At 47.5% G+C, this 20,084-nt stretch overlaps 1 protein-coding gene across 1 annotated transcript; it reads left to right on the top strand.

Moving 5' to 3' along the window:
- The first annotated feature begins 1,432 nt into the window (after positions 1–1,432).
- On the top strand, positions 1,433–19,804 carry LOC135892535 (phospholipase A2 inhibitor and Ly6/PLAUR domain-containing protein-like). The gene is made up of 5 exons (XM_065420329.1): positions 1,433–1,545; positions 3,461–3,583; positions 6,540–6,698; positions 16,943–17,083; positions 18,459–19,804. Exons 1-5 carry the CDS (start codon positions 1,491–1,493, stop codon positions 18,689–18,691), a joined length of 711 nt encoding a protein of 236 aa, XP_065276401.1. The 5' UTR covers positions 1,433–1,490; the 3' UTR covers positions 18,692–19,804.
- The last annotated feature ends 280 nt before the right edge of the window (positions 19,805–20,084 follow it).

The raw sequence follows: 20,084 nt of genomic DNA, 5'->3' as shown, positions 1-20,084 counted from the left end.
TTAGTCAGAATCCACCTTGAATGGAATGGTGCTAAGCATGAAGTTATAGCTGGTGTAAGGAAGCTATTGCCTAAGGATCTTTTGACTGGGGAAGATATTAAAGCTTTGTTCAGTCCAGGTAGCCAGTCACAGGACAGGAATGATCTTAAACCTGTGTCTATTATGGGCAATGATTTGCTGGGGAGGGTTTCTCCAAAGGTTTGTCTGAGGAGAAGAGCTGTCTGTCTGTAAATGAAGTGTCTGAATGTCTGTCTAATGTCTCAGAAGTAAATCTGAAGTTAGATGAAGAGCAGAAAGATCTCATTGGGCAGGACAATGTTTCTCAGAAGCAGATTAAAGTGGCTGGTCAGGTGGAAGCCATAGCTGAGGAAGGAAAGGGTAGATTTTTGGATGGGTGATGGATTGTTGGCTAGTACAGCTTGTAAAAGGGAACCTGAAAAGGGTAACTGTGATTTGCTGGCAGTAGCTCAGTGTGGTGAGAAGAGCAGCAGTGTATCTGTTGGGAGTGGCCATGTGCCTGGTAAGGAAAGTCTAGATGAGCCCAGGCAGCCTGGTGAGCTGATGGCTTTATCTAGTCAGCAGTTTGGGAAGGCCAGGAGAGTGGAAGATGGGTTTGTTTCCAAGGGGCGGGCGGTGCTGGGGGGGGGATTGTTTCCACGGGGCCGGGCGGCGCTGGGTGTGTGTGTGTTTTGGGGGGGCGAGGGGGCGCAATTTTATATTCTTGCCTCGGGCGTAACAATAGCTAGTTACGGCTCTGCTGGATGCAATACTCCAGATGTGGCCTCACCAGTGCCGAATAGCGGGGAATAATCATTTCCCTCGATCTGCTGGCAATGCCCCTACTAATGCAGCCCAAGATGCTGTTGGCCTTCTTGGAAACAAGGGCACACTGCTGACTCATATCCATACTTTGCTGAATTGTTTCAGTATGTAACTCCTTTGGGGTTTAGAGAGCATGGACCCTACCACCTCCTTTTTTCTTACTCTCCCCCTCCCCCTTAGGAAAAAGATTTAAAGGGGCCATGCTCTCTAAACCCCAAAGGGGTTACAAGTACAAAATAAATCCTAGACAAAACATCCTGAAAAAAAGGAAACATTCTGTCTGGACATTTCCAGAATTAAATGTTTTGGTTTTTTTCAACTCAAAGTGTCCTTTTGTTTCAAAATCGACAGCAATTTTTATTTTAAACCAATTTTAAAATTATATTAAATGCTTGAAAATGAAACACAACCATTTTTTTGTTTGGCTTTTCAGTTGGACAAGAAATTGGGCCAACTCAAAACAATTCCCTCCCCCCCCCCGATCTTTTAGAACTGCCAGTGAACCAAAAATCTGTTATTTGTGCAGCTCTGTTGCCTGGTGCTCCACCCTTTCCTTCCTCATTTCGGTCTTGACTCTCTCCTCCTCCCCCCTGGCAGAGCTCGCCGTGTCAGTCGTGAGAAGCTCTGTTCAGCTCCGAGCCCAGCCCCGTGGGTCTCCCAGCACCAGGATGGTTTCCTTCATCCTCTGCCTTCTCCCTGCTCTCCTAGCTACGAGTGCACAAGGTGAGTCATCCGCTGCTGTGGCCATGTAACCCCCCCTGGACTTGGACACTTTATACCCCACAGATCCCCAATCAGGGGAACATCCAGCATGTGCAGGGAGGGGGGATTAGCTCTGTGTGGGGTACAGAGCCTTGTCTACACTATGGTTACTGTAGCCGCTTAGCCACAGCGCTGTAGCTGGGCTGGCAGAGCCCCGTAGTGAAGGCGTTGCCTGTCCCAATGGACGGGGTTTTCCATCCTTCTAGGAACTCACCTCCCCGAGTGATGGTAGTCGAGCCCAGGGAAGCATTCACTCGTCGACCTGCACCTACTCCAGGGGTTAGACTGGTCTAGCTGTGGTGCTCAGGGTGTGGATTTTCATACCCCCCCCACCCTGAGCGCCACAGCCATATCACCCTAGCTGTTTAGTGTAGACCAGGCCTGAGGGACACCGTTACTGGATACTGCCCTGAATTCTTATTTCCACAAAGGCCCCTCTGCACTGCTTTGGCAGCAGAAAGGGGACTTAATATAGGAGTAAATGACACTGCTTGGGGATTGAGTGTAACCTGGAATCGCACCTACAATTTCCGGTAGCAGAGGGCTCTCCAACCTAGGAAACAAAGACAGAATGAGATCCAATGGCTGAGAGTTGAATTTAAACTAATCCAAAGTGGAATAAACCCTGGCAAAAGCTTCTCAAGATGGGGGTGGGGGTGGGCGGATTTGGGGAACAAGGGACAATGAATGTCCTTTTGTTCTATTTTTTTCCTGGCAATTTCCATCCTTCCCATTCCCCACAGATTGCGAACGGCTGGGATGATCCAGAGGGATGTGTGCTAAGTTGGCTTTACCTTAAGCCACCTTTATGTCCCAGAGGCTCGGGGCCATGTAAACAGGCTATAAAACGGAGGGACCTGTCCATCAGAGAGCCTTCCCAATAGGGATCAATCCCCACGTGGCTATGGGCAAGACAGCTGGCTTCTGCACCCCAAACCTTTCTGTCAGACCCCTCCACTGGCCGGCTGCCAGCCCAGAGAGCCTGGCTGCTTTCACCTCAATGGCACTTCTCTGCTTCTGTGCAACATGCTAACGTCTGAATCCTGCATCCGACCAATTCCAATAATCAGGCATCACTGGGCAGAACCCTATTGATTTGGGGCAAGATGAGAGAACCGGAAGAGGGAAATCAGGGACACACGGAGCCATTGGGTCTGGCCAACCCAGCCACACTTTCAGCCCCCTCTGTAATTGTGTGTAGATCAGAGTCGGTTGGTGGTGACAATGACACCTTCCAGCACATCAACCCAGCCAGCCCAGCGTCCCCATGGAGCTTAACATGTTACTCCCTGAGCAGCTGATCTCCCAGACAGAAAGACGGGTGATGATGGCGGGGGGGAGAATGGAGGGTACACAACAGCTGTGGCAGGGTGGGGGGAGAATGGGGGACCCTGGTATGGGGGATGGGGATTGGGGGGCACACAGAGCCCCTGGCATGGGAGTAGGAGGTGGGGGACTAGCCAGGCATCCCTGCAATGGAAGGGGATGGGAGGGGCATGTGAGGAGTCTGTGAGGGCCATGGGGGGCTGCCTGGAGCCCCGGGCCGTGCAATGGACTCAGCAAACACAGGCTGCGAAGCGAGCGACTCTCCAGTACTTTGAATACCTGCACAATGGGAGCCACATCTGGGGTGGGCGGAGTTTATTTTGTGGGCGGAGCTTGGGAAGAGCACCATCCCCTTCACCTGTTCCCAGTCCGACCCCCTGGGTACCACTGGCCCAGGGGCTGAAAGTGTGTAATTGCTGAGTGTCGCTGAGGAAATTGGGTCCATTAACCCCACGGCTAGTTTGGAGCAGAGGGGGAAGATTGGGGCTAAGGGAGGGGACACTATTACGCCACAGTAAGAAGGAAACACTTGTTCTTGTTCTTTCTCCAGCATCAACCTTGACATGCAAAACCTGCGCTGGTTCAGCAGACGCCTGCCGTACTGCTCAAGGGACCTGCAGAGTAGACAAGGCTACAGGTGGCTGCCTCTCCGTGGCAGAAGAAATTACATTGGGTAGGTGACATTGCTGTCAACCCAGGCACATCCTACTCTGCAGTCTGTCATCATCCTCATCGCTAAGGCCAACCCCAAACAGTCCATCAACAAAGCACATTCACCCGGCACAGAACACTCAGTCTGTGCTCGACGCTTCATTTATTCAGGCAACGTCATGGTGTTTCTTGCCTTCTGGAGTCAGTTGCAAATCTCCCTTTGACTTCAAGGCAGCAAGGATTTCAACCCTTGTGCTTTATTTATTTATTTTTATTCATGGAGTTTCCTTCTCCACAACGGAGGTCAAAAAGCGAAATGAAAATGGCCGTTCTGAATCATGTTAAACACAGGAAATTGGCGCTGAGATCCCTTGTACACTGCTGGCTTGCACCCAATGTCCTGTCTGAGCTGTTAGTCACCTGTTTTTCCCCTTGCTTGGGATGCAAATTCAAGATGGTTTTTGCCCTTTTGACTTAAAGAGATTCCAAACCCTCTCCATGTTCAACTCCCTGAGCTCTTCAGGCCAGCGGATTTCACTAGTTCCCTTCATTTCTCAACGTTTGCCCTTTTGAAATCGAAAACCTCAGTTACAGACCTGGTTTTGTTCATCCTCCCATTGAATTAAAGAGATTTAAGATTCCTCCATTTACCCTGTAAGAAGGATGCATAGCGCAGTTTTAACATAGTCTATCTATCTATCTATCTATCTATCTGTCCCCATCCACCCCCTCTATCTATCTATCTATCTATCTATCTATCTATCTATCTATCTATCTATCTATCTATCTATCTATCTATCTATCTATCTATCTATCCCCATATACCCTATCTATCTATCTATCTATCTATCTATCTATCTATCTATCTATCTATCTATCTATCTATCTATCTATCTATCTATCCCCATATACCCTATCTATCTATCTATCTATCTATCTATCTATCTATCTATCTATCTATCTATCTATCTATCTATCTATCCCCATATACCCCATCTATCTATCTATCTATCTATCTATCTATCTATCTATCTATCTATCTATCTATCCCCATATACCCTATCTATCTATCTATCTATCTATCTATCTATCTATCTATCTATCTATCTATCTATCTATCTATCTATCCCCATATACCCTATCTATCTATCTATCTATCTATCTATCTATCTATCTATCTATCTATCTATCTATCTATCTATCTATCCCCATATACCCTATCTATCTATCTATCTATCTATCTATCTATCTATCTATCTATCTATCTATCTATCCCCATATACCCTATCTATCTATCTATCTATCTATCTATCTATCTATCTATCTATCTATCTATCTATCTATCTCTCCCCATCCACCCCCACTATCTCTCCCCATCCACCCCCTCTATCTATCTATCTATCTATCTATCTATCTATCTATCTATCTATCTATCTCTCCCCATCCACCCCCACTATCTATCCCCATCCACCCCCTCTATCTATCTATCTATCTATCTATCTATCTATCTATCTATCTATCTATCTATCTATCTATCTACATACACCCATCTCTCTCTCTCTCTCTCTCTCTCTCTCTCACCACACTCAGGAAATGTTCCCAGCATAGTGACAAATGGGTTTATTAAAACTTCCACCCACTCAGGGTACGGCTTCACGGCAGATGATCCGAGGTTTAGCTCTAATCCCCCACCACCGTCCCCTATTATCACCCACAAACGCTTTAACCTCAGAGGATACGAGCTGTGAGCTCAGGCCGGCTGTGCAGTTCAAGGTGTAGCTTAGACCTGGGTTCCACTTTAACTTTGCAGTGGGGATGCAGCTGTAAACTAGGTTATTTCACACAGTTGCCCATAGTCCTCCAATGTCTTCCCATAATTCCTTCAGGGCCATGTTTTCCTGCTCTCCTGCCTACTCCATTCTGCTGCATTGAAATCACCTGCCGGTTTATATACCCCTTGGTGATGTTTTAAACCCCACAGTCCCTGCAGCCGGCTCCGGCTCTACCCGGCTCTCAGCAGAGACCCCGTCACAGAGACTCACGGCAGAGAACGGCCCAGCTCAGGGCAGCGCTAGGAGCCCTGGGACATGTCCCCAAAGGCCTAGCGCTGCCCCAGGGTTAGTGCAGCACCGGCCTGGCGGTGTCCGGGTGGTTCTAACCCCTGGGAGGCGTCGCAGTGCGGACGCTCACCCCAGGGCGTGGCTAACCCGGGTTCACTCGGCAGTGCAGACACTGCCACCAGGCCACAGGGACCGTTGTGATCCTCTCGTCTGACCCCCAGCTCAGCACAGGCCAGAGACCTGCCCCAGATCACCCCTAGGGCAGAGCTGGGAGAGACACCTCCCGTCTGGCTTTACACATTGTCCCTGATGGAGAATCCACCACGGCCCGTGGGAGATTGTCCCAGTGGTTAATGACCCTCCCTGTGAAAAACGTTCCCCTTATTCCCAGTCTGAGTCTGTCCGGCTCCAGCTCCCAGCCGCTGGATGGCATCCGACTGTCCGCCGGCCGACTGAGGAGCCCGTCAGTAAATGTTTGTTCCCCGGGTAGGTTCTGGCAGACGGGGATCACGTCACCCCCAAACCGTCTCTGTGTTCAGCTCCATGGATCGAGCTCCTGGCGTCTCTCGCGCTAAGGCAGGTTTTCTAACCCTTCAATCGTCCTCACGGCTCTTCTCTGACCCCTGACTACGGTGACCGGATGTCCTGATTTTATAGAGACAGTCCCGATTTTGGGTTTTTTTTCTTATATAGGCTCCTATTATCCCCCAACCCCTGTCCTGATTTTTCACATTTGCTGTCTGGTCACCCTACCACTGACCAACCTCCTTCCTGAATGGTGGGGCCCAGAACTGGGCACAGGCTCCCAGCAGCGTCACCCCAGGGCCAGACATGGAGGTAAAATAGCCTCCCTGCTCCTCCTCGAGGTTCCCCTCCCAGCCTCTCAGTTCCGTTCTTTGTTTTCTTTCTTTACAACAGTTGGGGAAAAGACCACGGGCTTCGCCAGTCACTGTATAGTTGACTATAATTTGGGCGTAAAAGACCCCGTCACTATCACTCTTGGGAATGGCACGTATCTGCGGATCAACACCACATGGTGCAACACAGACAATAACTGTAACTCGGCTGTACCGGAAGGTAGGGTATGGATCTGTTTTACTGGCCCCCTTTAAGGGCTTGTTCATCCAAACAATTAGACAGCGGTGAGCTGGGGTGTTTGTCACCATGCCTCAGTGGGTCACAACAGAGAATACCAAATTCAGGACAGGCTGCTGGGGAAAAGGGCAGACACCCCCCAAAACTGGTGGTTATTCTTCCATGAGAGATACCAAACCAGCAACCAACGTAAACTTCTGTCTCACCACACCAGCTAACAAGAAGTCAGCAATGCAGCCTCCTTAGGCCCTCCAGTCCTTGTATCACCACCAAAAACAATAGACTTAAAGATGAGTGTTTATTTAAAACCAATTTTATCAAACAAAAAGGTTCTTCTGATCCCAAAGGGCCAGCCACATACCCAGGTCACTATATAACTCAGATCTTACACAATAGTCATGCTGGTGCCAATCCTTTAGTATCTAAAATCTAAAGCAGGGCTGTCAAGTGATTAAAAAATTAATTGCAATTAATCACACTGTTAAACAATAATAGAATATCATTTATTTAAAATTTTTGGGTGTTTTCTACATTTTCAAATATATTTATTTCAATAATAACACAGAATACAAAGTGTATAGTGCTCAGTTTATATTTATTTTTGATTACAAGTATTTGCACTGTAAAAATACCAAAAGAAATATTACACTGCTCTACAGCCAAAATGCTTCTGAAATAAATGTAGTCAAACTTTACTAATTCTGGGTCACTGAGAACGAAAATGATGCTTAAAATTGTTGATTGGCTCTAGTTTTCAAGATATGCTATTGGGTCAGTATATACGACCCTTGACTTGGGAATGGCGGAGGATAAGTGAGTTATAAAGGGAAGGGATCTCAATTTAAACCAGAAATGACTAAACTACATCTTTGACTGGATCTATGAATAAATCTATGACTGGGTTTGGACAGTACTTGCTTTTTAGGCAAAACAATGAATGATGCAATCTGAAGCTGGTATTGCGTCATACATGATATGAATTGCATCATGTTATTCCTAGAAGTCATGGATGATGCAATCATAACGAAGCTTACATCACTCTGCTGAACAAATTGCCCTATATCAGCTCTAGAAATCATACAGTGTCGTGCTCTCTTATTTGTCAGTGTTTGATTTTGCAAAGGGACACATTTCTGTTTAGCCAAAGTGAGCAGAGATGCCTCGTACTTGTGTGAACAGTGCAGATAACTTCTGCTATGTTTGTGGTGAAGTGACTTTTGCATCACAAAAGCGCAGTATAACCACTATGGTTAAGAAAGCCTATCACCTTTATTTTGGCTGCAAAATTGGAGATCAGGACAAGAGGTGGGCCCCACACATATGCTGCAACACTTGTGCAACAAATCTTCACCAGTGGTTGAACAGGAAAAGGAAATCTATGCCTTTTGCAGTGCCAATGATTTGGAGAGAGCCAACAGATCATACCAGCAATTGTTACTTCTGCATGGTGCCTCCAGTTGGGAAAGGTGTGTCAAAGAAGAAAAAGTGGACTGTGCATTATCCAAACATTCCATCAGCTATACGCCCAGTACCCCACGGAGAAGGACTGCCGGTTCCTGATGCACCAGAATCATTCTCACTTGAGTCAGACGAGGAAGAGGAAGAGGATGAAACTTCTGGTCCTGAACCATCAATGTCACAGGACCCACATTTTCTCCCATCCTCCTCCTCTGAACCGCACCTCATAACACAAGGTGAACTGAATGACCTTGTCAGGGAATTGGAACTACCCAAGAGTAAGGCAGAGCTGTTGGGCTCCAGACTACAGCAGTGGAATCTCCTGGCAGGTGATGTTAGGGTTTCCATGTTCCGTGACCGTCAAAAGGATCTTGTCCCATTCTTCTTCATGGAAGGTGATCTTGTAGCCTGCAACACCATCAATGGTGTGATGGCAGCCCTCAACATCGTTCACGATCCAGATGAGTGGAGACTGTTCATTGATTCATCGAAGACGAGTCTTAAAGCTGTTTTACTGCATAATGGCAATGTTTTGCCATCAATTCCAGTTGGTCATGCAGTCCATATGAAGGAAACCTATGACAACATGAAACAACTTTTGAGGTGCATAGACTATGACCAACATCAGTGGCAGCTTTGTGGCGATTTGAAGGTTGTTGCTCTCTTGCTTGATCTGCAGACTGGATACACAAAGTACTGCTGTTTTCTCTGCGAATGGGATAGTCGTGCAAGAGATTCCCACTACATCAAGAAAGATTGGCCACTCCGACAGTCATTGGAGCCTGGGAGGAAAAGTGTTCGGCATCCACCAGTTGTTGAATCAAGGAAGATTTTCTTACCACCCTTACACATCAAGCTGGGTCTGATGAAGAACTTTGTCAAGGCCATTGACAAAACACAAGCAGCTTTCAAGTACCTCCGTGGAAAATTTCCAAGGTTAAGTGAAACTAAGATAAAGGAAGGTGTCTTTGTTGGTCCTCAGATTTGTGAACTTCTTCGAGATGATGCATTTGACCATGCACTGCATGGCAAGGAAAAGACGGCATGGAAAGCCTTCCAGTTAGTGGCAATAAATTTTCTCGGAAACAACAAGGCAAACAACTACAGGTTGTTGGTGGAAAACCTCCTCAAGGCATACAAAAGCCTTGGTTGCAACATGTCACTAAAGATACTTTTTTTGCACTCTCATCTAGATTTTTTTCCACCGAACTGCGGAGGAGTGAGCGACGAGCACGGCGAGCGATTTCACCAGGACATTGCAACAATGGAGAAACGCTATCAGGGCAAATGGAGCCCATCAATGCTTGCAGACTATTGCTGGACAGTGACAAGAGATGCTCCATTTAATGAATACAAGAGACAAGCCAAGAAGCGCTGAGTAGACACTGAATAGGACTAAACTATGTACAGAATAGTTTTTTGCCTTTTGTTTCATAATAAATTTTATTTATATAACCCTTTTGCTGATTTTTAAAGTGTTACATAAACAGGACAGGTGAAATATTATCATGTAAAGCAACCATAAACACATGAAAAGACCAAGGTTTACAATTTATGATTAAAACTCTACTATCTACACAATATACATAGACATAAAATGTAAAAACTTAAATATCTTAGAAACAGTAGCCAATCAGTTGTTTTAATTGTCATATTTGAATTCAGCACATCAAAATACATAATAAATAGCACATTTTATCTCTGAAGCAGACGACTTCTCAAAAATTGTAGACCAGTGTTATTTTTCAGTTCACCTAATACAAGTACTCTCGTGCAATCTCTTTATCATGAAAGCTGAACTTACAAATGTAGAATTATGTACAAAAAACCCTGCATTAAAAAACAAAACAATATAAAACTTTAGAGCCTACAAGTCCACTCAGTCCTATTTCTTGTTCAGCCAATCACTCAGACACACAAATTTGTTTAAATTTGCAGGAGATAATGCTGCCCACTTCTTGTTCACAACGTCCATGCTTATGATGGGTTCCGCTTGATAACAATCCAAGCAGTGCAGAGTGACACATATTTTCAGTATCTGAGTCAGATGCCACCAGCAGAAGGTTGATTTTCTTTTTTGGCGGTTCGATCTCTGTTGTTTCCACATTGGAGTGTTGCTCTTTTAAGACATCTGAAAGCATGGTCCACACCTCGTCCCTCTCAGATTTTGGACGGCACTTTAGATTCTTAAACCTTGGGTCGAGTGCTGTAGCTATCCTTAGAAATCTCACACTGGTACCTTCCTTGCGTTTTGTAAAATCTGCAGTGAAAGTGTTCTTGAAATGAACAACATGTGCTGAGTCATCATCCGAGACTGCTCCGACATGAAATATATGGCAGAATGTAAGTAAAACAGAACAGGGGACATACAATTCTCTCCCAAGGAGTTCAGTGACAAATTTAATTAACACGTTATTTTAACAAGTGTCATCAGCATGGAAGCATGTCCTCTGGAATGGTGGCTGAAGCATGAAGGGCCATACAAATATTTAGCATATCTGGCAAGTAAATACCTTGCAATGCCGGCTACAAAAGTGCGATGCGAACACCTCTTCTCACTTTCTGATGACATTGTAAACAACAAGCAGGCAGCATTATCTCCCGTAAACATAAAGAAACTTGTTTGTTTTAGCAACTGGCTGAACAAGAAGTAGGACTGAGTGCACTTGTAGGCTCTGAAGTTTTACATTGTTTTGTTTTGAGTGCAGTTATGTAACAAAAAAATTTCAACATTTGTGAGTTGCACTTTCACGATAAAGAGATTGCACCACAGCACTTGTATGAGGTGAATTGAAAAATATGATTTCTTTTGTTTATCATTTTTACAGTGCAAATATTTGTAATTAAAAATAATATACACTTTGATTTCAGTTATAACACAGAATACAATACACCGGACCCCCGCTAGAACGCAGGAATCGGGATCCATGCGCAGTATCGCATTGACATGGGGACCGCATTATAGCGGGGACCGCGTTACCATGACTACCAGTGTAAATATTTACATTTGGGAGCCATGGCCGCGACCGCATTCTAAAAGAATTCGCTCTATATAGGTGCGCGTTCTAGTGAGGGTCTGCTGTATATATGAAAATGTAGAAAAACATCCAAAATATTTAATAAAGTTCAATTGGTATTCTATTGTTTAACAGGGCTGTTAAAACTGCGATGAATCACGATTATTTTTTAAAATTGTGATTAATTTTTTTGAGTTAATCACATGAGTTCACTGCAATTAATTGACAGCCCTAATCTAAAGGTTAATTTATAACAAGGAAGGAAGAAAGATGAGAGATAAAATGGTGAAAGGAATCAATTACATACAATAATTTCAAAGTTCTTGGATAGCAGTGATGGAATAAACTACTGGCTTAATAAGTCTCTGGTTCCTTCAAAATCATTGGAAGGTCCTTTGTCTCTTGGTTAGATGCTCCCATTAGTGTAAGTTCATAGTCCAGAGGTTTGAGCAGGAAAGAAGCAAAATGGAGAATGTTTCCAGGGCCTTTTATAGCTTCTGCCAAGTGAAGGGAAACCCATTGTTTTAGTTTGTGGAAAAATACAGGTAACAAGATGGTGTTTGGAGTCACATGGGCAAGTCACATGTCCATGCATGGCTCACTTAGTCACAGTAGAGGCCATGCCCATACTTTTTCACAGGAAAGTCCATTAAGTGTTGTGATAAATGGGGTGGGGGGGTGGGGGGGGGGAGGAAGCTCCCTTTTATGAACACCCAGCCAGTCAGTTAGCTATAAAATCCCTCTTAGTAGCTGTTCTCTACTTGTTTTACCTGTAAAGGGTTAAATAGTCTCACTGCTCACTGCTTGCATAGATAAAAGGAAGTGAGTGGACACCTGGCCAAAAGAGACAATGGGAAGGCTGGAACTTTTTAAAATTGAGAAAAAACTCCCCCTTTATCTGTCTGTTGTTGTTCTTTCAGCTGAGAGATAGAGCAGCAAGGTATGCTGTAAGCTCGGGCCAGGTATAAAAATCATCAGCATCATACCTAGAAACTACTCCTTTGAAACCCCAGATATGTAAATAGATCAGGAATGTCTAGTTAGACGCGATCAGATTTAATTCTTCAGTTTGGGCTTGTGGATTCCTCTGTGTTAACCCCAGGTGCTGTTGGTTTGGTTTGTTTGCTTGTAACCTTTAAGCTGGACCCCAAGAAAGTCATTTTTGGTGTTTAATCTCTAACAGCCTGAGTTTTCAGATGTTTTCGTTCTTTTTTCAATAAAATTTACCCTATTTAAGAACATGATTAGATTTCTGTGACTTAGGAGGTAAAGAGGCTGTGCATATATTAATCAGCTGGTACAACAGCTTCCCTTCCCTTTTCTTTTGTTTTCTTTCTCGGCTGCCCCGAGGGAGGGGTGGAAAAGCCGAGGGGCCTTAGAAAAAATTGGATTGGCAAAAGGCAGTTTTCATTTGGGTAGTGACAGCCTTACCAGCCTGGAACGGCCAGTATTAATTTTTGGAGTCCTTGTGGGCCCCACCTTCTGCACTCGACATGTCAGAGTGGGGAATCAGCCTTGACAAGTGTAGATAGTGTCTTCCATTGTGAGCTCAGTGTTCTTTGATGGGCCATTCATCTTGAATAGTTCCTTCACAATGTGCTGGCTAAACACACTAAAAAGTGTTTCCACAGGAGCAAACATTTGAAATACAGGTACATAGTTAAAACAACGAGGAGTCCTTGTGGCAGCTTAGAGACTAACACATTTATTTGGGAATACGCTTTTGTGGGCTAGAACTCACTTCATCAGACGTATGGAGTGAAAAATACAGTAGGCAGGTATAAATATACAGCACATGAAAAGATGGAAGTTGCCTTACCAAGTGGGGGGGGGGGGTCAATGTTAATGAGGCCAATTCAATCAGGGTGGATGTGGCCCATTCCCAACAGTTGACAAGAAGGTGTGAACAACGAGGAGTCCTTGTGGCATCTTAGAAGGTGTGAGTATCAACAGAGGGAAAATTAGTTTTTGTAGTGACCCATACACTCCCAGTCTTTATTCAGGCCTAATTTGATGGTGTCAAGTTTGCAAATTAATTCCAGTTCTGCAGTTTCTCATTGGAGTCTGTTTTTGAAGTTTTTTTGAAGACTTTTAAGTCTGTTATTGAGTGTCCAGGGAGACTGAAGTGTTCTCCTACTGGTTTTTGAATGTTACAATTCTTGATGTCTGATTTGTGTCCATTAATTCTTTTGCATAGAGACTGTCCGGTTTGGCCAATGTACATGGCAGAGGGGCATTGCTGGCACACGATGGCATATATCACATTGGTAGATGTGCAGGTGAACGAGCCCCTGATAATGTGGCTGATGTGGTTAGGTGCTATGATGGTGTCCCTTGAATAGATATGCAGACAGAGTTGGCACCAGGGTTTGTTGCAGGGTTTGGTTCCTGGGTTAGTGTTTCTGTGGTGTGGTGTGTAGTTGCTGTTGAGTATTTGCTTCAGGTTGGGGGACTGTCTGTAAGCGAGGACTGGCCTGTCTCCCAAGGTCTGGGAGAGTGAGGGATCGTCCTCCAGGATAGATGGTAGATCCTAGATGATGTGCTGGAGAGGTTTTAGTTGGGAGACAGGCTAGTCCTCGCTGTATTTTAAAGAAGCCTTATTGAGGGCGCAGGAACAAACCATCCCGATGTGCAGAAAGAATAGCAAATATGGCAGGTGACCAGCTTGGCTTAACAGTGAAATCTTTGGTGAGCTTAAACACAAAAAGGAAGCTTACAAGAAGTGGAAACTTGCACAGATGACTAGGGAGGAATATAAAATATTGCTTGAGCAAGCAGGGGTGTAATCAGGAAGGCCAAATCACAATTGGAGTTGCAGCTAGCAAGGGATGTGAAGGGTAACAAGAAGGGTTTCTATAGGTAGGTTAGCAACAAGAAGGGGCTCAGGGAAAGTGTGGGCCCCTTACTGAATGGGGGAGGCAACCAGTGACAGAAGATGTGGAAAAAGCTGAAGTACTCAATGCTTTTTCTGCCTTGGTCTTCACAGACAAAGGCAGCTCCCAGACTGCTGCACTGGGCAGCACAGTATGGGGAGGAGGTGAGCAGCCCTCAGTGGTGAAAGAACAAGTTAAGGACTATTTAGAAAAGCAGGACATGCACAAGTCCATGAGTCCAGATGTAATGCATCCGAGGGAGCTGAGGGAATTGGCTGATGTGATTGCAGAGCCATTGGCCATTATCTTTGAAAACTCGTGGCAATCGGAGGAGATCCCAGATGATTGGAAAAAGGCAAATATAGTGCCCATCTTTAAAAAAGGGAAGAAGGAGAGCCCAGGGAACTACAGACCGGTCAGCCTCACCTCAGTCCCTGGAAAAATCATGGAGCAGGGCCTCAAGGAATCCATTTTGAAGCACTTGGAGGAGAGGAAGGTGATTAGGAACAGTCAACATGGGTTCACCAAGGGCAAGTCATGCCTGACCAACCTGATTGCCTTCTATGATGAGATAACTGGCTCTGTGAATATGGGAAAAGCAGTGGACGTGATATATCTTGACTTTAGCAAAGATTTTGATACGGTCTCCCACAGTATTCTTGCCAGCAAGTTAAAGAAGTATGGGCTTGATTAATGGACTATAAGGTGGATAGAAAGCTGGCTAGATCGTCGGGCTCAACGGGTAGTAATAAACGGCTCCATGTTTAGCTGGCAGCTAGTATCAAGTGGAGTGCCCCAGGGGTCGGTCCTGGGGCCGGTTTTGTTTAACATCTTCATTAATGATCTGGATGATGGGATGGTTTGCACCCTCAGCAAGTTCTCAGATGACAAGCCTGGGGGAGAGGTGGACAGGGTCCAGAGTGACCTAGACAAATTGGAGGATTGGGCCAAAAGAAATCTGATGAGGTTCAACAAGGACAAGTGCAGAGTCCTGCACTTAGGATGGAAGAATCCCATGCACTGATACAGGCTGGGGACCAACTGGCTAAGTGGCAGTTCTGCAGAAAAGGACATGGGGATTACAGTGGACGAGAAGCCGGATATGAGTCAGCAGTGTGCCCTTGTTGCCAAGAAGGCCAACGGCATATTGGGCTGTATTAGTAGGAGCATTGCCAGCAGATCGAGGGAAGTGATTATTCCCCTCTATTCGACACTGGTGAGTCCACATCTGGAGTACTGTGTCCGGTTTTGTGCCCCCCACTACAGAAAGGATGTGGACAAATTGGAGAGAGTCCAGCGGAGGGCAACAAAAATGATCAGGGGGCTGGAGCACATGACTTACAAGGAGAGGCTGAGGGAACTGGGATTGTTTAGTCTGCAGAAGAGAAGAGTGAGGGGGGATTTGATAGCAGCCTTCAACTACCTGAAGGGGGGTTCCAAAGAGGATGGAGCTAGGATGTTCTCAGTGATGGCAGATGACAGAACAAGGAGCAATGGTCTCAAGTTGCAGTGCGGGAGGTTTAGGTTGGATATTAGGAAACACTATTTCACTAGGAGGGTGGTGAAGCACTGGAATGGGTTCCCTGGGGAGGTGGTGGAATCTCCTTCCTTAGAGGTTTTTAAGGCCCCGCTTGACAAAGCCCTGGCTGGGATGATTTAGTTGGGGATTGGTCCTGCTTTGAGCAGGGGGTTGGACTAGATACCTCCTGAGGTCTCTTCCAACCCATATCTTCTATGATTCTACGATGGCTGGAAACCGGGTTCGGAGCCCTAGGGCTGTTCATCGCTGGCCAGTTTATTCCCATGGGCCCTTGTGCGAAAAATTCAAACCCGCCTGTTTGGCCATTTCCCAAAACAATTTGATTTCCTGTCGCTTTCAGCTTTTGAATTAGTGCACAATCACAACTTAGTGATTGCCGGCGTCACAGAGCCGTGGGAGGAGAACACATACGGCTGGGATATCGGCTCTGAGGGGCAAAGCTTGCTCCGGGCGGGCAGGGACAAAGGGAGGAGGGGTTGCCTTGGATAGCAAAGGTGTCTGCACCTGCTCTGAGGCTGAGATGCGAATAGGAGACAGACTCATTGAAAATCTCCGGGTAGGGATAAAAGGGGAAAAACCCAGGGGGACCCATGGTCTGGTTGGCTACAGACCAGCAAACTAGGAAGAAGAGGTCAGTGAGGCTTTTTTAAACATCTAACAAAATCATGCAAAGCCCAGGACGTGGTGGTGACGGGGGACTTCAGCCACCCAGAGATTGGCTGGGAAAATAACACAGCCAGGCAGATTGTCTAACAGGTTCATAGAATTCATTGGGGGAAAACATTTTTTATTGCAATCTTCCCTTCCTTGCCATGGATTCAGGGCACCCACCATGCCCCCCTTCCCTCATCCCCCCCCTCGTATCAGGTCTGTGTATATGCCTCATTCCCCCCTATTTCCCCCCCCCCCCGCCACTATCCTCCTTTCTGTCTGGGAGATCGGTCTTTGCGGATGTCACCGTGTTACGCCCCCGGGGACGCTGGGCAGAGCAGAGATGGGGTGTCAGTGGGGCCATCGACCAGGGGTTTGATCTGAGACAATTGCAGAGGTGGCTGGGATGATCAGATGTCAGGGTGTGTGTGTGCGTGGGTGGGCAGGGGAGGGGATCCAATTTCTCTCAAAGATGGCAGGCTTCTGGCCCTGGGTGCCTAGAAAATGCCCAGAAATTCTGGAACCAATCGGCTGCCAGGTTCAGAGTTTGCCGTGTGACAGACGGATGCCGTCGGGTGGGGGTAGGGACCTTTAAACGCTCGGGCAATGCAGGGCAGCAGGCGCACCGTATGGTTAGACCAAGGTTTAACCCACCCGGTAATCATGTCTCTCTCTTTCGGTTCTCAGTGCCCAAGGGGAGCACCACCTTGAACGGGCTGCAGTGCCCCACCTGCTTTGCTCTGAGCGCCGATCCCTGTGACAGCCACATCGCCCCTTGTACAGGGGACGAGACCTATTGCATCGATTTCGCTGGGACAGCACGGAGAGGTAAATTCCGCCAGCTGGCCGCAGTGCGGGAGCTGCCCTGGGGAATCTCATGGCTGGTGAAACCTAGGGCCAGTCTACACTAGAAGCGCTACAGCAGCGCCATTGTACCGCATCTGGTGAAGACGCTCTGTGCTGACAGGCGAGAGCTCTGCTGTCGGCACAATAAAACCACCTCCGTGAGCGGCAGTGGGGATGTCAGCGGGAAGTGCGCACCAGCACTTAGAATGGCGTAACTTACATCGCTGAAGGAAGTGGCTTCTTCACACCCCTGAGCGACATACTGACCCAAGCTGTAGTGTAGACAGACCCCTAGAGGCTCCCAGACCCACGGGCTGTGCTGAGCCCTTGGGCGGTTGGGAGCCGCCAAGAGGGATTTTGGCCGGAGGGAAGGAGAGAGGAATTTGGAAGTTTTTCCTTCCAGACCAGCTCCTCCCTCCCAGTGATGCCGCCCTGCTCCTGGAGTTATGACAACACATCTCTTGCCATGGGAAGGGTTGTTATGTCAATGATGCAGAGCTTAGGAGAGAACCCAGGAGTCCTGGATCCCAGTCCCGCTGCTCTAACCACTAGACCCCACTCCCTGTATGTTTAAGGTGGAGCTAAGCTATTGCTCAGTGCGGAAGCTCCTGTTCTCAGTGTGTGTCCAGGACTCCCAGCGCTTTGTGGTGCTTATAAAATAAACTGAACTGAACCCGGGGATGGTGAAAGCTGCGCCTGGGCCATTCACTTTTCACCATGGGCCTGGCCCCCTTCCCTTCCTCTTCTCCCTGAGCTCCTGCCCCCCCAGCCAGGCTGGAAACTGGAGCCCGGTCCGAGGAGCCTGAGCAGCTGTGGGGTGCTCTGGACCCTTTATCTGCCCTGGGCAGGGGACCCAGAGGGCAGGGACTCGGGCCGGGGGCTGTTCTCAGTCCCCCCACCCTGGGCAGGTGGAGAGGCCCAGGGTCCCCAGCCCTACAAGGGCTTCCAGCTTGGTTGGGGGGCAGGGCCTCGAGGGGAAGAGGAGGGGTAGGGGCGGGACCATGGAGGGGGCAGGGCCTCATGGCCCCCCCACTTTTAGGAAGACTCTGTCAACCTTGGCCTGGGAGTGTTCCCCGGGGGAGCCGGGCGCTGGGGAAGGAGCCGCCCCCGGGGATCAGCTGGTTCCAAACTCCAGCTTCAGTCTCTTGTGGAGCTGCAGAAAGGGGCGTGGGGGAGACGAGAGGGGACCAGACGCCCGCCCTGCCCTGGCCGGTTACAGCGAGAGCAGGGAGAGCACCGGGCGGGTGGGAACGGGAGGCAGAGGTGGGAACCGCTGGATGGTGGAGACAGAGGTTCTGGGGGCAGAGAAGGAACCAGAGCTGCCCCCGCCTAATAACAGACTGATTTTTTCCATCAGGTTCAGAGATATCACCATTTGCTGTAAAAGGCTGCGCTACTGCATCCACAAAAGAGATTAAAGTTGGAATCACACTGTTTGCTGCCCTCTCCATGTTCACATTCACAAAGGTGATCTCCAAACCTGCGGAGAAAACACCCACCAGTGGGGCCAGCCCGGCTCTGGGGAAATTCTCCTTTGCCCTCTACCTGCCTGGCCTGACTGGGCTGCTGCTGGTGAAACTGCTCTCCTGAGCCCCCGCCCTGCACGGCCCACGCAGCACCTGATTCCTGCCCATTGCAGCCCGAGCTATGAATCATACATTAAATTCTATTGATTGCTTATGAATTCCCAGTGATCACTGGGAGGTCTGACAGGTTCTGGGCCCTAGATCCGTCCCAGTGTTATTAAAATTGCTGTTCAGTTGGGAACCCCGATGGGGCCTGTCGCAGCCCTCACATTGGAGGAAACTTCTGTGTTTGTAATCGTTGATCAGCACATTTAGCAGAGTCCCAAACGCTCCAGCCCAGCACAATGGACAGCGGTAATACAGAATGTCCATCTGAACCGCCCCATACTCGCACTGCCCCTTGCAGAACAACCGGAAATGTTAGTCATTATCTTCCTCATCACCATCACCTTCCTCATCATTACCAATGGCCATGATCCGGGCACCCCCCAAACGCTACATCTCACTCGCCTCCTGCCCACAGGCTGCGGTGCAACTTTTATAATATGTTACGCTGATGCCACTGTGCCTAATGCCTATTCAGTAGGGGCTTCTCCCCTCCTCCTTATCTATATCTCCTCACCCTACCGATGTCAGGGTCCCTTCTCCGGTAGGTTAGGATATTACTGTTGGTGTCACTAGGCATCACCCTAGGTAACTCGGGAGGGTGGAAGGCCACAAAGTGTCAATGAAGCCTTCCTGCACTGGGCCTATATGAACCAAACTTCTTCCATGTTTAAACTCTAATCAACCTCAAAAGCCAGGTGCAATTGGAATATGTAAGCAACCAGTTATCTGTGTGCAACCCCCTGCTCACACCGGTATCAAGAGGTAATAATGAGGCCTGCATGTTTCTGGCTGAAGGGAAAAAGGACAAGATAACGGTTTAAAGAAGTTACTAACAAGCTAGGCTTATAGCTGCCAAGAATGACTTAACTGCTTAAATGTAATTGTTATTTGCTTAGTAACTGTTACCAGGGAAGGGAGGGGTAGAGGGGGAGGAAGGGAAGGGAAGGGGGGGGGTGAGGCTTAACTGCAAAATGTATAAAAGAAGAAAAACTGTTTCTGTTGGTGTGCTTGATCTGAGACGTGCCTGTCTCCTAGCACCGCTTTGGGATCCCAAATAAACTTTGTTTGCTTCTCCACCCCTGGTGTGTTTATTGATGCAAAGCACACCGGGCAACAAACCCCGCTGTTGCTGTCCTCGGGCCTCTGTGCCGGCAACATTACTGATCTCAACTTATTATCAGACACGTCAATTCCTTGCCGTGGCCGGCTTGTGGTCAGACATCTGCAGAAGTTCCCATCCTACAATATCCCAAAGCCGGTGTTAGCTCACGTCCCGGTGGCTGACTGGTGTCGTTATGGACAAACCGCCCCTTTCAACACTCTGTTCCCAGTCCCCCAAAACTTAGGAG

This window comes from Emys orbicularis, chromosome 20 (genome assembly GCF_028017835.1).
Source record: "Emys orbicularis isolate rEmyOrb1 chromosome 20, rEmyOrb1.hap1, whole genome shotgun sequence".
NCBI lineage: Eukaryota > Metazoa > Chordata > Testudines > Emydidae > Emys > Emys orbicularis.
The sequence above is the reverse complement of the archived record's forward strand: the minus strand, read 5'-3'. Positions and strand labels throughout refer to the sequence as shown.